At 46.3% G+C, this 14,026-nt stretch overlaps 1 protein-coding gene across 1 annotated transcript in view; it reads left to right on the plus strand.

Moving 5' to 3' along the window:
• Window positions 1-2,088: 2,088 nt before the first annotated feature.
• LOC306940574 (afadin-like) overlaps window positions 2,089-14,026 on the plus strand; it is a 175,843-nt gene continuing 163,905 nt past the window's right edge. Inside the window, 1 exon segment of the mRNA XM_079525671.1 lies at window positions 2,089-2,487. Coding sequence (XP_079381797.1) covers window positions 2,383-2,487 — 105 coding nt within the window. The 5' untranslated portion in view covers window positions 2,089-2,382.

Raw genomic sequence — 14,026 nt, forward strand, 5'->3', positions numbered from 1 at the left:
AGGCGCTATATAAATGCACCATTTACCATTTATCGATATGTTACCGTAATGTTTGATTGGGGGGATTTGTCCTGGAGATCAATGAAACACTATCCCTCTCTATTGAACAGGGGTGTGTTTACATTCCATATCCGTTATGAAGCAAATACGCAATCCTTTTTTTCTGTTGTTTTTGGTGTTGACTGATTTCACTTTACCACAAGAGTTCCGGAATCCAGGTTCTGCCCCTGAACGGCTGAAGGAAGTCTTTCTGTGTGTCTCTGTCTGTCTGTCTGTCCCTGCTGTCTTATTATCTGCTTATTTTGTCTTCCTGTCTCCCTACCCTGCCCTGTCTGTGTCCCTCTTGTTCCACTGATTTACCGCTACTGTATAGGCAATATTTTTCATCTGGACAGCCAGGTTCACTTAGAACTACGGTGGGGTCATCTGCCCACCTATTTATATCTCCTACCCTGTCCCTGGAACTGTCTCCTTCACTTCAACTCTCTCTCTCTCTCGCTGTCTGTCTGTCTGTCTGTCTGTCTGTCTGTCTGTCTGTCTGTCTGCACGCACGCACGCACGCACGCACGCACGCACGCACGCACGCACGCACGCACGCACGCACGCACGCACGCACGCGCACACACACACAGCCTGTCAGGTTCCTGCAGTTTCCATGGAAAAGAGAAATGACAACAGGACACATGTTGTATGATAGGATATGTCCCATCATCACATTGTGCCACCAGGAAGTCAATGCAAGATACAGTATACATGCAAGAAGTATACTTTGGAGCTACAAAACATTAAACAGCTACCGTTTGTTATACAAAATAGGATATATTTAGAATTAGATGAACTACTTGAACCCTATAGTGTCCCTATCCTGGGCCTATTCTGGACATGTCATAATTGGGAACATTCTACAACCCTGAACCCACAAGTTATTTTTTCTATCACTGTCGTCTAGTGTATATCCTCCTAATTATTTTACAGCACCCCTTTCTTTCTATCTATCTTTCTATCTATCTATCTATCTATCTATCTATCTATCTATGCACACACACACACACACACACACACACACACACACACACACACACACACACACACACACACACACACACACACACACACACACACACACACACACACACACACACACACACACACACACACACACACACACACACACAGCAGCGGTGGCCGAACGGATTGCGGAGCGGTCTTGATACTGGAAGGTCGCCAGTTCGAATCAGCGGTCCGACACGTTAAAATTACCACAGCTGAAGTGCCCTTGAACAAGGCATTGAACCACTACGATGAAATGTTCTATGAGCAGGGCCTGGCTGGAAACAAGTTCTTGAGCTTAGCCCAGATACCCTGGGTAAATATAGTAATCATTTAATTTCATTACACACACACACACACACACGATTTTGTTAAATGTTATGTTTGTGGCTGTTAAGTTATCAATAATTTAAGCACGTTATTAATGTTATTGTAACTAAGCACTTGTGACTTTTAGCCGGAGAGCATTTGTCCTGTCCTGGCTGTGACGTGAAACCGTTAACATGGCTGGGGCACTTGACCGGTCTGCTCGTGCACAGTCATTGAATTGTCGAAGCTGTGAATGCGCGTTTCAGTGGTACACGTACATCGGTGACCCATTGAATACTGTGACTCTAGAGGTCGCTGTTATAAGACTTTAGACTTGGTTGTGTTTGAGGGTGTAAAGCAAAGGCGTGGGAAACTGACGCGTTTACTGCGTTAGGTCAGGTTACTTACAAATTAATGGCGTAAAAAAACCCTTTCCATGTGATACAAAATATAGAATTGTTTTTCTGTGTTAATGTGATATATATTTACAGCAAATGTGTGTTTTAAGCACATCAATAATCATGCTAACAATAACGGTACATAACGTCACATAAAGCAATATACTATTGTACATGATCCAGTAGTCGGTAGTACGTATACTCGTGTCATAAATTATATATAATGATTATATCATTATTAATTCGGTAAGTAACCAATTTCGGTGTGATCTGCGGACGGGACGGGAGTGCGACACAGCGGCGCGAGGCGATGGGAACGCGGAAACACACTCACACACAACAGTAGAGGCGAGGGGAGCGGACTGGAGCTACAGCACAGGAGAAGCAGCTCCACTCAGGGAGCGGTGGTGACAGACAAACGCACACATACCCACCGACACGGTACCGCTCGGAAGAAAAAGCCCAACCTACGGCTCTCGAGCGCGTTTTTAATGCCGTCTGGCCTTTTCTTGGACGTACAAAACCTTTCATTCTAGTGGAATCGTCTCTGGAGGGTGAGAGCCGCCGGGGGGGATTCCTTTTTTTTTCTCAACACCGAGGCGAAAATCATTGAGGATTTTCCAGCATGTCAGCGGGGAGCAGGGAGGAGGAGAGGCGGAAACTCGCCGACATCATTAACCACTGGAACGCCAACCGGCTCGACCTGTTCGAGATCAGCCAGCCCACGGAGGTACGTGAGACCCGCGGACTGTACCGAGAGGTGCAGGCCGCGCCCCTGCTGCGGCGGCGGCGGCGGTACACCGGACCCGGTCGGCCGGGGGGAACCGGGGCTTCTGCTCCCCTGCCCTGGCCCCAGTCAGGGAGGCTGGCAGCCGGCCGGGCGGGGGCCCGGCCCCGGTGGCTGGCTGGCTGTCTGTGGTCCGGGCCGGCCGGCTGGCTGGCTGGCTGGCTTGACGCTCTGTGCAACTGCATTGTAGAGAATGATGTTTTAAAACCGAGAAGCACGGCCATAACTTGACGGCTAGTTGAACTATTAACTAACCAATGGTCGACTCGCTAGCCCGGGTTAGCTAGCTCCATTACTCCATACCTGTAGAGCAGGGAGAAATAGACAGTAGGAATTGCAGTATTTTAGCCGGGGGAAAATGGCATAACCCCATGGACCATAGTTTATTTGGGAAACAATACAAACTAATGTCCAGTGGTTGTTGTATAATATGCAGGGCGGGCTAATATGAGGGTTTCCCCAGTTGTCCATGATGCTACTCCAGGTATAACTGGACGGGATAGCAAGCAGGCTGGAGGAGCAAGTGCAGTGCATCGTACGTACAATGGCTGACCAACACCACCACCGCGGCTCATTCAACGTTAGCTCGGAGCTAAAGCACTAGCAGTCACTCAGTCAGCTCATACTAGCTCCTACTAAAGGCGGACTGTAAATGTACCACAAATACACCGCCGTGATAAACGTAATGTCAGTGTCCCTGACTGTCCCTGCGAGTGACAATCTTCTCCTGTTGGTTCGTGTTGTTGTCAGACTGGACACTGGACAGATCGGTTTGGGAGCAGGGCCTTGGAAACTAGTAGTCAGGGTCCGTGCGTTGTGTTATAACATGACTGAAGTTGTTGTTAACTGTTAACTAGAACGAGTCGAGTAGTGAGTTAAAAAAAAGATTCTTATAGCTTATGGATGCAGGCGTTCATTGCGAGTATGTTCCAAATTCCAAATCCACAATTTAGTTTGGAATGCTCCCTTCGCCATTTTCACCCTGGTGTGTTGTTGTAACAGGTGCATTCCGTCCGTGATTGATGGCGGAGATTTATGAGTACGTGGTGGTGGAAATGCTTCATGCTGTGTGTGTACTGTGTGTTGTGTTCCTCTCCAGTCAACAGCAGTGTTTTTAGGCGGGCCCTCTCTCTCTCTGCCTGGACCCTACCCCCACCCCTTCTCCTTGGTCAGGGATGGAGTACTCTCAGGGGCGGGGGTGTGGGGGCTCAAGGCGTAGTGAAGGAGACCCCTGTCCACCCTCTCCCGTGATGGGGGTCCCCGACTCCCCGTCCCTCCTCCTTGAGCCGATTAATCCCTCAGGCTTGGAGCCAGCCAACCAACCGCCAGCCTCTTGTTTTGTGCGCCATTAAAATCAAAACAAAAGGTCCTTCATTTTGTCCTGTCCAGTCCACAAGTCTCAACTCCTTTTCTTATGAGAAAGGAGCGTTTGTCCACCTCACAGTTATTTGTCCATCCGTTTTTACATGGTAAAATGAAAGCACCAGGCATTATTTTCCCGATCCTAACCAACCAGCACCACACCCCATGCACATTAGTATGTCAGCTGGTGGACCCCAGCCCCCTGACACATGTTGTGTGTAAGCACAAGTGTCTGTTCAGCTGAAATGCGTCAAGTGTCATGGTGGCTGTGAGGTTGAATGTTGATGGTGCTCTATTTGGATTTGCTTTTCCAAATACAACTGATTTATGGTGACGTAAACGTTTGCCGTTGCTGTCTGATTTTTGTATTGGGGAGTGTGGGGGGTTGGTTATTAGTGCGATTAGATTAGCCATGGATGGCTAATTAGACAGAGGAACAGGTTTTCAACTTTTTTTAATCTGGCGAACCAAACAAGAGTCTATTAAGACCCCGCTGGGATCTAGTCTAATTACAACACAGGCTTGGGGTTCTCTGGCCATGTGGGCATCCCAGCACAAACAAGGCCTTGTGATCAAATCCAAGTACACACACCATGCATGTATGCACCATGTCAAATTAATGTCCATGTTGGTTTTGTTAAATTGTGACCTGACCCTTTTATTTGGACATACACTTTTACAATTTGAACCCAATAGTACATATTCACACATTTTCCCAGAACAATAGAAACTCAGGTCCACTTAAAAGGACAATGCAAAAAGCTATACAAATAAATACATTATTAATAATAATAATATGTGACAAATATACATATATGTTGAAGCTAGTGAAGCTTTGGCCATGTTAAAAAATGGCCAAAAATGTGTAATATTACACTATACTATACTATACTATACTATACTATACTATACTATACTATACTATAGCAATATTACACAAGAGGGTGTTCTTTATTGTCATTAATGCACGCCTGTGATGCTGCAGAAAGGCACCTCAGAAGTTACAAAAAAAAAGTGAAACAATTTTGAAGCTACTCTACTTGTACACGTACACCGTGCTGCTGACCAAAGGTTTTTTCTTATATTTGCTCCTTTTCTCCTTTAGATTTAGTTTCAGAAACCGACGGGGAGGGAAGGAGATTAAACTTTTAGAAATGAGCACCAGCAGCATTTTCTGTCTAGTTCTTCATTGATCCATCGTTATTGGGCCAGCCAGACGGATAGGGGGAACTCCCTGATGCACAGATCCCAAAAATACAAGGGGCCTGCAGAGCATGGCACTGGACTAGTCTAGTCTGTCTGTGGTCCCTCAGTTATGCTTGTCATTTCAAACACTACAACTGACTTCTGCTCTTGTAGCCATTATAAGACCACATCACTCATGTTTGTGGTCTCCTGTGTGATTGTATTGGTTCACTTAAATCTACATCCTTTATTTTCTGCTGGTTTCCACTTCCTTTGTTCACAGCTCTTAGATTCCCATTGTGACTCTGGGTCACTTGACTTTGGGAATCTACAGTATGTCAAATTACAATAGCCTGAGTTACCACATGAATGATCACTCCTGGGAGATAACACAATAAATGCAAATACTTTTGTGATTCATGTACCCGCAAGTTACTGGCAATAAAGTAAGTTACTGAACAAAGCTGATCCTCAGTCCATGCAGATTAGTTTGGTAATTTCAAACAATAAATGAATTATTGCAAGAACAATGGCTTCTATTTCAGCATGCTAACATTTCAGGAAGAGAGAGGCTATAGTTTCTATTAACTTGCAATCCCAATTGATGATGTCATTGGTAGCCTATCAGAGCAGACTGCTGTAGTCTGAAGACCCACCTTTTCTAGACTCCATCATGGCCCATAGCACTTATCCTACCCCCTTAGATAGCACTTTTTAGACTTAGATAGCATTTGAAACAGACTATAGCATGTCATGTAGACAGCACAATAATTGCATTGTATGTAGTCATAGCACATCATAGTACATATGTATAGCATAGTATAGTATATATGTATAGTTAATATGTATAGTGTCATTATATAGATATGTTCTAGTTACGTTCTTAGCTTACGCATGTTTCTTGATAAATGCATTTTATATATGTGATGTATTCCCATACTTTTGTTCCTGCCTAATGTAAGTCGCTCTGGATTAAGAGCATCTGCTAAATGCCTAAATTGTAAATTGTAAATTGTAGGCACTATACTAGGCAGGCTTCTGAATAGTCCATAGCCCAGCAATGAGATGCAGAATGATGGAGATGGTGTCATATTATAATCAAGGTTCAGGGTTGTACTTTGTACTTTGTTGTTACATCTTGTGTACAGGTACATAAGGGTAAAACTAAGCAACTGTGAGGACCAATTATATGAAGATAAGGTTGAAAAGTGCTACATTCTATTATTATATACAGTACATGCAATGATGCAACTGTCATTTGGTTTTAATTTAGCAATTTGTAGTTGTTCATCGGATTATGGTTATAATTTAGAATCAACACTAGTGCATGCCAGCATTTTCCTGTCATGCTTTGACAATGTAAGCCTATTTTGATTTTTCAGGTAGCCGAGGAAAAGGGCACTATTCCCAGATCAGTGGTGTGAAATGTAATGGTCATTGCATTTGGTTGGCTTAGCTTAGCCTATAAGAGCAGACTGGACACAGTGAAATGTAATGGTCATTACATTTGGTTGGCTTAGCTTAGCCTATAAGAGCAGACTGGACACAGTGAAATGCAATGGTCATTACATTTGGTTGGCTTAGCTTAGCCTATAAGAGCAGACTGGACACAGTAATGGTCATTACATTTGGTTAGCTTAGCCTATAAGAGCAGACTGGACACAGTGAAATGTAATTGTCATTACATTTGGTTGGCTTAGCTTGGCCTATCGGAGCAGACTGGACACAGTAATGGTCATTACATTTGGTTGGCTTAGCTTGGCCTATCAGAGCAGACTGGACACAGTGAAATGTAATGGTCATTACATTTGGTTGGCTTAGCTTAGCCTATAAGAGCAGACTGGACAGTGGACACAGTGAAATGCAATGGTCATTACATTTGGTTGGCTTAGCTTAGCCTATAAGAGCAGACTAGACACAGTAATGGTCATTACATTTGGTTGGCTTAGCTTGGCCTATAAGAGCAGACTGGACACAGTGAAATGTAATGGTCATTACATTTGGTTGGCTTAGCTTAGCCTATCGGAGCAGACTGGACACAGTAATGGTCATTACATTTGGTTGGCTTAGCTTAGCCTATCAGAGCAGACTGGACACAGCATTATTTTCCCCCCCTCCGTCTCAGGAAGCAGGAAGCAGACAGGAAGTGTGTGCTCTGTGGAGATAGTGGGTTTCCTGCAGGGCGAGGTGGAGAGCCAGAGATCAACCACAAATCTTTCCACTTTTGTGCGGAAATCAAAATAAATAAATGTAATTTTTTTTGCATTGCGTGCGCATGCATTATTTGGTGGTAATGTTTCAGTTTTTTTTTGGAACACAGTTGTTTCAACATGATTCCTTATCAGATTTGTTTTTGTAATTTTTCCCACCAGCTCTTAATAATGGATGCCCTTGGTCCAAGAATGACAGTTGTACAGTATGTGGCCTGATTCGACCCTTCACTACTTTTATTAGTTATTAATTTAAAGGAGGGAGGGGGATTCCACTCCCAATTTGTCGCCTTTTTTTCATGGATTACTAGAAAGCGGAGAGTACAAAAATATGGCTTTTGATTTCATATCAAATGACCATTGACCGTCACCTGGTTTACTGTAAATGAGACTGTCTGTGTCCAGACTGTGTGTGTGTGTGTGTGTGTGTGTGTGTGTGTGTGTGTGTGTGTGTGTGTGTGTGTGTGTGTGTGTGTGTGTGTGTGTGTGTGTGTGTGTGTGTGTGTGTGTGTGTGTGTGTGTGTGTGTGTGTGTGTGTGTGTGTGTGTGTGTGTGTGTGTGTGTGTGTGTGTGTGTGTGTGTGTGTGTGTGTGTGTGTGTGTGTGTGTGTGTGTGTGTGTGTGTGTGTGTGTGTGTGTGTGTGTGTATGGACACAAGGACAATGAAGAGCCAGGTTCACAGATCTGCTGGCCTCAGCCAGTAGCACAACAATGCCATGATGTCATGGGACGCAGCCATGTGTTTGTGTGCCTGTGTGAGAGTTGGAGTGAGACAGACTAGCTGGCATGTATACATTTGTCTTTGTTTGCATCTGTGTGTCTCTCTCTCTCTCTCTCCCCCTCTCTCTCTCTCTCTCTCTCCCCCTCTCTCTCTCTCTCTCTCCCCCCCCTTACTCTTTTTCTCTGTCTGTCTCTCTGTCACAGACCGATCACGTCATGTGGTCGGACTCGGCAGGCTGTGTCACCATGGTAATGCAGTGGCGGTGGCTTTATGTGTCTGTTCAGCTGAAACGGCCTGACACCAACACACTTCCCACCACACACCAGACATGCCACACACATGTACACCGCGGAAAATGACCAGCTTCTAAAAAGAAGGGCGTACAATTGTAGTCCCTGCTTAATTATTATAATTAGGATTTATTTAAAGCATCTTAAGTACATTCGCGGTGCAAGCTGCTCATCAGAAGTAATCAACATCTATCCTAATAAGCAGCTTGGTGTAAACCTGTATCTAATATTGTTTGAAATTGCACTTAATGTTTATTTTAACTTTCTCTGTGTACCAGACGGGCAGGGTTTAACTTGTGGTAGTTACTCAGCTGGAGTGTGACAGTGAGACTTAAAAGGGTTATCATAAGTTTCTTGTATATCTACCAGAAGTGCGCGCAAACGTCTAACGCTGCGCGTTTGTGTTTATTCTGACCGTGATTATCGTGTGTCCGAGTGAGAGAGAGAGACACACACACACACACACAGCGTACATTTTGAACGAAGGCAGACAGCGATGTCTTTGGCCACTGACCGTGTTTTGTCCCTAAGGGTAGAGAGAGGTAGGTAAACTATAGGGAGGGCGAGCGTTCCGTGCTCACCACAGTTCTCGGCACGCCCGCTGTGATTGGTCAGTACTAGTGGAAGCTGGGGTGAAAACGCAAAGGACCGTGAAGACGGTGACGTATCACGGCAACAAAGCACAGGTGTATGACTTGGTCACCGACCTGAAGAACCCATGCTCCATGGGCACAAGCACAAATACATTTGCATTGTGGGAGTGGAATTCTCTCAAATGTAATAATACAGTGGTTCCCAAAGTGGGGTCCGAGGGAGTTCCAGGGGGTCCCCAGCTAAACTATAATTAGGAACCAAATGGACCCTTATGGGTATGTAACTCGGAGTCAAATTAACATTGATTTTACAATATAAATTGGGGGTCCCAATGCTATTAAATGGGGGTCCGTAGACTATAAATATACATGTCAAACTGGGGATCCTTGAAATTAAACGGGTTGAGAATCATTGCTAGAGGGGGGGGGTTAGTCAATTTGGGGGTCCTTGACATGAAAAGGTTTGGGTACCACTGTAAACGCCAGGCAGGAACCTGCTGTATAAATTCTGGCAGATTGATGTCATCTTCAAACTTGGAGGATGCGTCTCTGAGTGTATGTGGGCAGCCGGGCAGGGCTGTAGGCATTGACTTCCCTAGTTATATAAATGTGTTCTGTGTCACGTCTCAAGGCTGTGTGTGTACTGTAGTGTGTGTATGTATGTATGTGCATCAGAGTAATCGCTCCCTTGTTGTGCATTAACCCCTTTTTGACCTGAGATCAGATTCTAAAAATGTCTTCTACATCCTGACAGTCTTCTGAAAAAGCTATGTTTCTATGTCAGTCGTTCTTCGATTTTTCAAAAATAGCAGACCTACAAGCTCGTAGCGCGCCACTCGATGGCGCGCTATGAGCTTGTAGATCTGCTATTTTTCAATAGCTAAAGCATAACATAATGCTAACACCAAAAGGGGTTCCCGCCCAAAATGGGTTAAGAAGCAGGGCAAAGATCACGACCACTGGTTGTCAGTTGCTGCTCGCCTGGCAGAGTTATGACCTGTATATCTCGCATGCACGCACGCTCGCTCAGAGCTATTGAACGTTACGAGACATGATTCAATCTCATCTTCAGCAGATGTATGTAGAGCACTGTCTGTTCTGTGAGCATGTTGCAATGTCGGAGTCCTCCATAGTAACTAGGGTTGTGTTGTTGTGTGCTTTTGAGATATTAATGGCCCTGTATAAAATTGTCAAGTTGTATGATTGAAAAGTTGTTGGCTGCCTGCTCAAACATTTTTCACTGCTATCAAATGAGGAAAAAATACGAGACCATTATGAGTATGATTGAGTTTGTGAAAAGTGTGTGTGTGTCAGTGTGTGTGTGTGTGTGTGGAGAGTTGTGTAATGTGCCTGGTCGTGTACGATAGCATTTTTCTCTCCATTCCGGCGTGCCAGCTGGCTGTTTGAGCTATTTCCATGTCAAAGGCACCTGTAGTTCTCTCCCCCTCAAACAATTCTTTCATATATCTCTCTCTCTCTCTCTCTCTCTCTCTCTCTCTCTCTCTCTCTCTCTCTCTCTTTCACACATTCATTCTCTCTGTTCTGGCCTCTCCTATCTGTCCATTTTCTTTATCCCTTCCCCTCTCTCTCTATATTTCTAAAACAAGCAATGTATTATGTGTGCTCAGCAGAGCAGCCGATGCTCTCGGCTGTGAACGTGTGTGAGCGCCCTGTCAGACTTTGTTAATCCCCTCAGAGGCCCTGACCCTTCGCCTTCTCACAATCCCCCCCCCCCCCCCCCCCCCCCTCCTCCCGATTTGCTAGCACCACCCTACCGAGTCTGACCCCATGATATAGTCCTGCGCCTGTGATTTACATGGTCCCCCCGATTGTCGGCCAGTGGGCGCAAGCGGTAGCCCTTGTGACTTCACTCATTGGATCAGACGTCAGTCATGGGCCACTCATCAATTGTATATGCATTTATTTATGTTCTTGTATATGCATTTATTTATGTTCTTGTATATGCATTTTTGTCGATACAATTGTCAATCAAAAAAGCCCTTCTCCCAGCATCAATATGCCATGGTGTTTCGCTGCCACTGATCAATGCGCATCAACCTGGGCCTCAGCCCCCAGAAGGAACTATCAACCTGGGCCTCAGCCCCCTGTAGAAACTATCAACCTGGGCCTCAGCCCCCAGAAGGAACTATCAACCTGGGCCTCAGCCCCCAGAAGGAACTATCAACCTGGGCCTCAGCCCCCAGAAGGAACTATCAACCTGGGCCTCAGCCCCCAGAAGAAACTATCAACCTGGGCCTCAGCCCCCAGAAGAAACTATCAACCTGGGCCTCAGCCCCCAGAAGGAACTATCAACCTGGGCCTCAGCCCCCAGAAGGAACTATCAACCTGGGCCTCAGCCCCCAGAAGGAACTATCAACCTGGGCCTCAGCCCCCAGAAGAAACTATCAACCTGGGCCTCAGCCCCCAGAAGAAACTATCAACCTGGGCCTCAGCCCCCAGAAGGAACTATCAACCTGGGCCTCAGCCCCCAGAAGGAACTATCAACCTGGGCCTCAGCCCCCAGAAGAAACTATCAACCTGGGCCTCAGCCCCCAGAAGAAACTATCAACCTGTGCCTCAGCCCCCAGAAGGAACTATCAACCTGGGCCTCAGCCCCCAGAAGGAACTATCAACCTGGGCCTCAGCCCCCAGAAGGAACTATCAACCTGGGCCTCAGCCCCCAGAAGGAACTATCAACCTGGGCCTCAGCCCCCAGAAGGAACTATCAACCTGGGCCTCAGCCCCCAGAAGAAACTATCAACCTGGGCCTCAGCCCCCTGAAGGAACTATCAACCTGGGCCTCAGCCCCCAGGAGAAACCATCAACCTGGGCCTCAGCCCCCAGAAGGAACTATCAACCTGGGCCTCGGCCCCCAGAAGGAACTATCAACCTGGGCCTCAGCCCCCAGAAGAAACTATCAACCTGGGCCTCAGCCCCCTGAAGAAACTATCAACCTGGGCCTCAGCCCCCAGAAGAAACCTATCAACCTGGGCCTCAGCCCCCAGTAGAAACTATCAACCTGGGCCTCGGCCCCCAGAAGAAACTATCAACCTGGGCCTCGGCCCCCAGAAGAAACTATCAACCTGGGCCTCGGCCCCCAGTAGAAACTATCAACCTGGGCCTCGGCCCCCAGAAGAAACTATCAACCTGGGCCTCGGCCCCCAGAAGAAACCATCAACCTGGGCCTCAGCCCCCAGAAGAAACCATCAACCTGGGCCTCAGCCCCCAGAAGAAACCATCAACCTGGGCCTCAGCCCCCAGAAGAAACTATCAACCTGGGCCTCAGCCCCCAGTAGAAACCATCAACCTGGGCCTCGGCCCCCAGTAGAAACTATCAACCTGGGCCTCAGCCCCCAGTAGAAACTATCAACCTGGGCCTCAGCCCCCAGAAGAAACTAGAACAAGTTCCCCTCGCCTGGGGGCACAGGTCTCCACCAGGCCAGGTCAGGTTTATGGTGGCCTCCTGGTGGCTCTATAATAGGCCAATGTGAAAAGGGTGCTATTTTTTCTTACGCCTTTGATGGCAAAATTTGAGGCTGGGATTTGTTTCTCAGCCTAGTAGGAAAGTGCGTGATAAATTTCACGTAAATTGCACGCTGCGTTCATGATTTTGAGGCTTTTGCCAATCCTGCAAACTTTGGAAGAGAATGTTAACCGATTAGGATGGAATATGAAAAATTGGTCAGATCCGTTTTGAGCACATGACTATAGAGATACTGTGTGACGATGTGCAGGATTTTGGACAGAATCTGGAGGAGTAATATAAAAAAATGTGTTTGACAAAAGTCTGCTTCTTGGTGGCGCTATAAAAGCCAAGGCAGATGTGAAAATGCAGGGAAAAGGTTTTTCCTTGGCCTCTAGGCAGTGTTACGCAGATCGGTGCAAATGTGAAAATCTGCCTCATAGTGGCGTTCTGGAAAATTTGGGGCAGAGGTTCGTCGTTGGCATCCAGGGAGAGTGTGTGCAAAGTTTGGCATCGACCGGGTGCAGGAGATTAGTTGTTAACGGATGGACGGACGGAGTGCAAAACATACTCTCTCCCCATGCCTTCGGCCTGGTGGAGACAACAGTATGATTGGAAAACCATTCAGATTGAAATAGGAGTGCTCTTTTTCTTTGAGTTCACCTCCCACTCTCGGAGGTACTGAGATTAGGGGGGGTGGAGGTGATTTACGACGCCAGTGGTGTTTTGGTCACTACAGTACACGGGACACCACAGCGTTCCAGTAGTCATTTGTCACGTGCACGCAGCAGCACAGGTACGGATGTGCACGCTAGAACGCATGTCCCCTTGGATTCATGAGCCAAGTAAATGGGAACCCGGTCCCAAAGGGCTTTTTTGAGTGTAAAGTAAAATGAATATTAATCACATGCATTATATAGGCGTGTGCTCGCGCATGCATGTGATGTCATTAAAGTACCGTTGCTCCCTCCACCCCCCCAAAAAAAAACACCAATACACCACTAATCAAGTAATCCGGATTACTTGAACGGCGCTGAGTCAGCTGAACGTGACTTCATAACGCTCTGCACAGCGACTCGCTCGCCTCTCGTGGCTCAAGTCACCTTCAGACGGTGCGCCCTCTGTCAGTGAAAACGAGTGCACCAATATGACTTGTTTTCCAATCCAATACTGTGACATACAGTACAGTACACCATTCATTCACCCTCTCCTCTCCCCAGTGTCACTAGAAGAGTTGTGCAATCAGAGATGTCCAGGGACACAGTGTGAGGAACCCAAGACACTAGCATCATGTAGTTGAAGCAGCTACTGCACTACTAGCGGTAGCTTCAACATGGCTGGAGTGAGAAGCAGTTGTAGGGTGTTGTCTTTAGCTTGTTAAACTCTCTCCCACACACACACACCCCAAGTTACTGCTGCTAAACAACAACAAGCGAGCCAGATTCCAGAACCATTAACCCATTTTGACCTGAGATCAGATTCTAAAAATGTCTTCTACATCCTGACAGTTTTCTGAAAAAGCTATGTTTCTATGTCAGTCGTTCTGTCAGACCTACAAGCTTGTAGATCTGCTATTTTTAAATAGCTAAAGCATAACATAATGCTAACACCAAAAGGGGTTCCCGCCCAAAATGGGTTAAGACAAGAACCATAAACTAT

The sequence above is a fragment of the Electrona antarctica genome (assembly GCF_951216825.1).
Source record: "Electrona antarctica genome assembly, chromosome: 17".
In the NCBI taxonomy this organism is placed as follows: Eukaryota; Metazoa; Chordata; class Actinopteri; order Myctophiformes; family Myctophidae; genus Electrona; species Electrona antarctica.